Source organism: Triticum aestivum, chromosome 5A, assembly GCF_018294505.1.
Source record: "Triticum aestivum cultivar Chinese Spring chromosome 5A, IWGSC CS RefSeq v2.1, whole genome shotgun sequence".
In the NCBI taxonomy this organism is placed as follows: Eukaryota; Viridiplantae; Streptophyta; class Magnoliopsida; order Poales; family Poaceae; genus Triticum; species Triticum aestivum.
The window spans coordinates 323205475-323211276 of record NC_057806.1 but is presented as its reverse complement, the minus strand read 5'-3'; the positions used below and the strand labels follow the sequence as shown (position 1 = coordinate 323211276).

The window sequence follows — 5802 nt, the reverse complement described above, 5'->3', positions numbered from 1 at the left end:
CTGCAAACTAAACTAAAAAAAAATCTATCAATATTTGTAGAACATGGTCCTCAGGGAATCTTTAATGTACATCTGCATAATTTGAGGATTGTATATTTGAGCAATTCCAGCTGTGCATTTGCTACCATGATCACAACACTTGCAGTAGAAGCAACATTTGCAGAACTACAACTCTAACACAAACACCGGAGATGTGCCTCCATAATAATTGAGAACAGAAAATAGAAAACTATATACATGACAGGGCAAGTGACATATCAGACATATCTGGCCATGTGCCCATGTGCTCAGCAAATCCACCCTCTTTATTAAACCTTAACGATTCTATCACAATATCAAATGCCCATATTACATTTACCCAACGTTCTCGGGATGAATAGTAGCATCCAATGCAATTTTGTTTGCATATACATATATGGCAAACAAATACGTAAATGGAATCAAAATGACAGCATATTAAAGATATTTTTGAAATATATTATGTGCAGGATGGAGGGGCAAAAGTTTATTGCACAATTCAATCTCTACCTTTTTTCATGGTATCACTATTAGGGTACATGATATACATAAGGCATTCAACTTTACAATGAAATTCTTGGCTTGAAAAACCATGTAGCAGGGGAAGGGGACTCTCAACATTCTAGCTTCCTTGAGTGATTTGCAAGTAGGTTGAATGTGGATGGTGATTTTGCAAAAATAACTGCATAACCATCGTCCATGTGTTCTGCGCCTTCAGGGAAGAGCTGCCATAGAAGGCAGCCTCCTCCAATCATTCCACTCTCCCAAGAGCCCAAGAAATTGTTGTACACTGTCTGCATGAAAGTTTCGCGGAACTCGTTTTCAAACTTGCCATCCTTCAGTGATAATCCAAACTCCCCGATCACAATGGGCATGCCCAGCAAGTTTGCTGCATCATCAATATGTTGTTGCATCCAAGTGTTAACAAACTGAACGTGGCTTTCCTCTGTTGAGTCAGGCAACCTAGGAAAAAACAAAAATCCTAAGCTCAGCCCTGATAGTAAATTTCATATTTCTGTGAAGTGGTTTAATTCAGCCGCTATAGCTACTCAGCTGTATATGTTTTGTGGGATCAGACATGAGGACTTCTGGACTTACCAAGTGTCTGAATAAATATGAACTGAAGCTAAATCAATTCCCATTGCTTGATGGTTCCTGATGAAGTCCGTTCCAACATGCCCTGAATAATCATCTGGGTTGACGAGCAAAAGTTCTGGAGTAGACGGACCATAATACCCTTCAATACCAATCTCCACGAGGTGCATAGTATCTATAGACTTCACGTAAGAAGCCATCTCTTCTATCCATGCCTACAAGAACCCAGTGTCTTCAAAATGTACAGTGGACAAACAAACATGGAACATAAAAGTTCACAAAAATAAGACCACAATAAAGGACCTGCAGCGTATCGCCTGATGGATCTGAAGGGCAGCGCGGCTCGTTAATCAGCTCCCAGGCAAGAATAGTAGGATCATCTTTGTAGGCCTCATTTGTGATTGTGTTTATTCTTGACAAAACAGCCTAAGCAAAGATAATATATGCACAGCACTGAAACTCTGGTATAACAAGAATACAGGACTACACCCGGAAAAAAAAGAATACAGGACTACAGAATTCAGAGCTGGCAAACTAAAATTAGCAGTAATAATTTGCTGGTGTCATTTCATATAGCTATGCATATGATGATTTCCATTGGTCTCGCAGCATGATAGATATCAGGAACCATTTCTGATGGCTCTTTGAGGTACGGAACCAGAAATTTACCTCAACAAAAGCTTTGTAGTACCCTTTAAGTGTTGGACCAGAGAAGAAGTCGTCGTCAGAAGTAAGATCTACGCCAGCCTCCTTACCCCATCTTACATACTGTGCCTTCCCTCCATAATCTTCCCAGTTATTACAAAGTGACAGTATTAACCGCATCTTATACCTTCTTGCCTCGCTGACCACGAAATCTAGTGCCTGGCAAACAGACATGATAAAATCAGTCACCAAAACCCAAAGAAACACTACACCTTGCAGAGATCAGACATGATAAAATGTATGATGAGCATCCAGTTTCACTTGTTTCCATTTTCTTGTTTTCTTTTTGGCGAGTGGGTCAGTGGGGCATGTGAATGACATAGCAATTTCACCCAAAACATGCACAAAATGTAAGATCCGGCAAATTTATTGATGATCTAAAAAGAAAAGCGCTACTCGGCCATGCATTTCATCAAGCAGGTGCCCGTCTCCACAGGCAGCTCACCTGGAACACCACCTCGTCGTAGCAGAATGGCGCGGTCTGCAGCGCGTGGTACCCTCCGTCAGCGAACGCCCAGGTGCGGCACACGTTGAGCCCCGCCCCGGCAGCCTCGGCAATGGCCGCGGTCACGCGCGGCCGCGTGGCCTCGTCGGCGGCGAAGGACATGAGCCAGTAGGTGTTGAACCCGTGGATGATGAAGGGGCGCTCCGCCGCCCTCGTTACCAGGTGAGCGCCTCGCCGCTCCACCGCTGCCCATTCCTCCTCCGCGTCCGGCTCCAGCGACATGACGGTGGAAGCAAGGCCGAGGAGGACGTAGGGGAGGAGTGGGATGCGAGGCGTCGTCGTGCTCCGAGCGGTGGCTGGAGCGGGACACATCATATCGCCCATGTAGTCAACGGCTGAGTGTTTTTTCTACCGTCGGTTGGTCTCAAAATGTTTAGTTCCCGTAAAAACAATACCATTTGTTTTCCTTAATTAACGTGTATTATCATGTTCCGCTGGGTACCAACAACAATAATGCACTTGTAGTTTCTATAAAAAACAATAATGCACTTGTTTTGAATCAAGTCTGCTGATACACGACGAGAGTGGATTTTTGGAGCCGAGTGCATTGGACGACCTTATTTAAATAGTTTAACAATCAAAATTTAAAGTTTCAATTTCTTTGGAAAGAATTATACATGATCATATGAATGTATACTACACATATGTAAAGTTTGATGATGAAATAAGGCCAACTCCACCGCGCGACTCCATCTTGTCCGGCCCCGTCCGTTTGGGGTAAAAGGAACAAACCATACAGCCCAGCGAACCGGAGCAAACGGACTTTTGTCCGTTTTCTATCCGCTTTCGACCCATCCCCGACCTAAGTTTGCGTCGATTTTTGGATGAAACGGACAGCACGTGGACGGGCGGGACGCGCGCTTGTCCTCCCCTGGCCCGCTTGTCGGTGCCACAAAGCAACCCCCTCCCCCCGGCGCATATGTCGCCCTACTTTCCCCCACCAAGGCACGACGCCCAGACCCGTTTCTCGGGGTCGCCGGACATTGTCGTGATCGTGTCGTCCACCCCGCGTCCCTCGGCCGTCGTCGACCTCAACATCACGCCTAGGTCCAGCAGCGGCGGCCGGTCGGCCGTCGAGATGCAAAGGAAGCAAGCACGGCCACCGTTTACGGGCACCATGCCGCCCCCCGCGTCTTGTTTGACGGAATGCCAACCCCAACGCCACCGGTCGACAACCTCTTCTACAACTAGTTCATGGAGGATGTGATCTTCGAGGGTGGGCATGGCCATGACTACGATCCCGAAGAGACCCAAAGTCAGGATGGCCGCGCCCCGTACGTTGCCGATGAATAGGCCAATGACCCTGCTGACTACGATCATGGTGACTCGTGGCATGAAGACGATGACATCTATTGCGAAGGTGATGGTGATGAAGAAGAAGGCAATGACATTGATATTGGTGGCGAGCCATTGTTCATCGACGAGCTCACCCAAAGAGCGGAAGCACAAAAGAGGAGGAAGAGCATTCGCAAGGGTTCACATACACAAGATGAGGATAAGTTGATTTGCCAATGTTGGATGGAGATTAGCCAAGATCCGAAGACCAGCGCGCATCAAAAGGGCCTTGTTTTTTGGACGAGAGTCCACAAAACATTCCATGAAAGGAAGATGTTTGAGCCCTACCAAATTACAAGCAACCGTGGCATCACCTCGATTCAAAAGAGGTGGTTGTTCATCCAACAAGAGTGTAACAAGTATTGCGCCGCATTTGAGAGTGTTGAAGCACGGCCCGTGAGTGGTCTCAGCATTGGGGACATGGTATGCTATCCTCATCCTAGTCCTTTCCTTGCTACGGCCATGAGACTTCGGCCTTGTATATGTTTGCATGTTCAATTGTTGTTGATCATGTGGTGCAGGCATTTCAATATTTGGAAACATTCAAGGCCCGTCACAATGACAAGCCATTCACTCTTACGCATTGTTGGACGATCATCAACAATTCCCCCAAGTTCATGTTGGGGAACGCATTATTTCAAAAAAATTCCTACGATCACGCAAGATCTATCTAGGAGATGCATAGCAACGAGAGGGGAGAGTGTGTCCACGTACCCTCGTAGACCGAAAGCGGAAGCGTTAAGTAACGTGGTTGATGTAGTCGAACGTCTTCGCAATCCAACCGATCAAGTACCGAACGCACGACACCTCCGCGATCTGCACACGTTTAGCTCGGTGACGTCCCTCGTACTCTTGATCCAACTGAGGCCGAGGGAGAGTTTCGTCAGCACGACGGCGTGATGACAGTGATGATGAAGTTACCGGCGCAGGGCTTCGCCTCAGCACTTCAACGATATGACCGAGGTGGAAATCTGTGAAGGGGGGCACCGCACATGGCTAAGACAACTGTCAACTTGTGTGTCTATGGGGTGCCCCCTCCCCATATATAAAGGAGTGGAGGAGGGGAGGTCCGGCCCTCTCTATGGCGTGCCCCAAGGGGGATTCCTACTCCTAGTAGGAGTAGGTTTCCCCCCTTCCCTAGTTGGAGTAGGAGAAGAAGGAAAAAGGAGAAGGAGAGAAGGAAAGGGGGGCGGCCCCCTTTCCAATTCGGATTGGGCTTGGGGGGCGCGCCCCCCACTTGGCCGCCTCCTTCTCTCTCCCACCATGGCCCATTAAGGCCCATTGACTCCCCAGGGGGTTCCGGTAACACCCCGGTACTCTGGTAATTGCCCGAACTTATCCGAAATCATTCCGGTGTCCAAACATAGCCTTCCAATATATCAATCTTTACATCTCGACCATTTCGAGACTCCTCGTCATGTCCGTGATCACATCCGAGACTCCGAACTACCTTCGGTACATCAAAACAAATAAACTCATAATACCGATTGTCATCGAACGTTAAGCGTGCGGACCCTACGAGTTCAAGAACTATGTAGACATGACCGAGACTCACTTCCGGTCAATAACCAATAGCGGAACCTGGATGCTCATATTGGTTCCTACATATTCTACAAAGATCTTTATCGGTCAAACCGCATAACAACATACGTTGTTCCCTTTGTCAATGGTATGTTACTTGCCCGAGATTCGATCGTCGGTATCTCAATACCTAGTTCAATCTCGTTACTGGCAAGTCTCTTTACTCGTTCTGTAATGCAACATCCCGCAACTAACTCATTAGTCACATTGCTTGCCAGGCTTATAGTGATGTGCATTACCGAGAGGGCCTAGAGATACCTCCCCGATAGACGGAGTGACAAATCCTAATCTCGATCTATGCCAACTCAACAAACACTATTGGAGACACCTGTAGAGCATCTTTATAGTCACCCAGTTAAGTTGTGATGTTTGATAGCACACAAAGTGTTCCTCCGGTATTCGGGAGTTGCATAATCTCATAGTCATAGGAACATGTGTAAGTCATGAAGAAAGCAATAGGAATAAACTAAACGATCATAGTGCTAAGCTAACGGATGGGTCAAGTCAATCACATCATTCTCTAATGATGTGAATCCATTCATCACATGACAACTCATGTCTAT

The 5802-nt window shown here is 46.9% G+C and overlaps 1 protein-coding gene across 1 annotated transcript; it reads right to left on the bottom strand.

Moving 5' to 3' along the window:
• Positions 1-284: 284 nt before the first annotated feature.
• On the bottom strand, positions 285-2665 carry LOC123106866 (mannan endo-1,4-beta-mannosidase 8). Its single transcript, XM_044528902.1, has 5 exons — positions 2264-2665; positions 1783-1977; positions 1417-1539; positions 1117-1328; positions 285-981 (listed from the first exon to the last, which is right to left on the bottom strand). The coding sequence occupies exons 1-5, from the start codon at positions 2645-2647 to the stop codon at positions 633-635; spliced, it is 1263 nt and encodes a 420-aa protein (XP_044384837.1). The 5' UTR covers positions 2648-2665; the 3' UTR covers positions 285-632.
• Between the last annotated feature and the right edge of the window lie 3137 nt (positions 2666-5802).

Bases quoted from the DNA above. Each gene is read 5' to 3' on its own strand.
- LOC123106866 (XM_044528902.1), bottom strand. From the start codon at position 2,647: ATGGGCGATATGATGTGTCCCGCTCCAGCCACCGCTCGGAGCACGACG. The intron at 1,540-1,782 runs GTAAATTTCTGG...ATCTTTGCTTAG, and splicing joins ACTACAAAGCTTTTGTTGAG to GCTGTTTTGTCAAGAATAAA. The intron at 1,329-1,416 runs GTCCTTTATTGT...GGGTTCTTGTAG, and splicing joins CATCAGGCGATACGCTGCAG to GCATGGATAGAAGAGATGGC.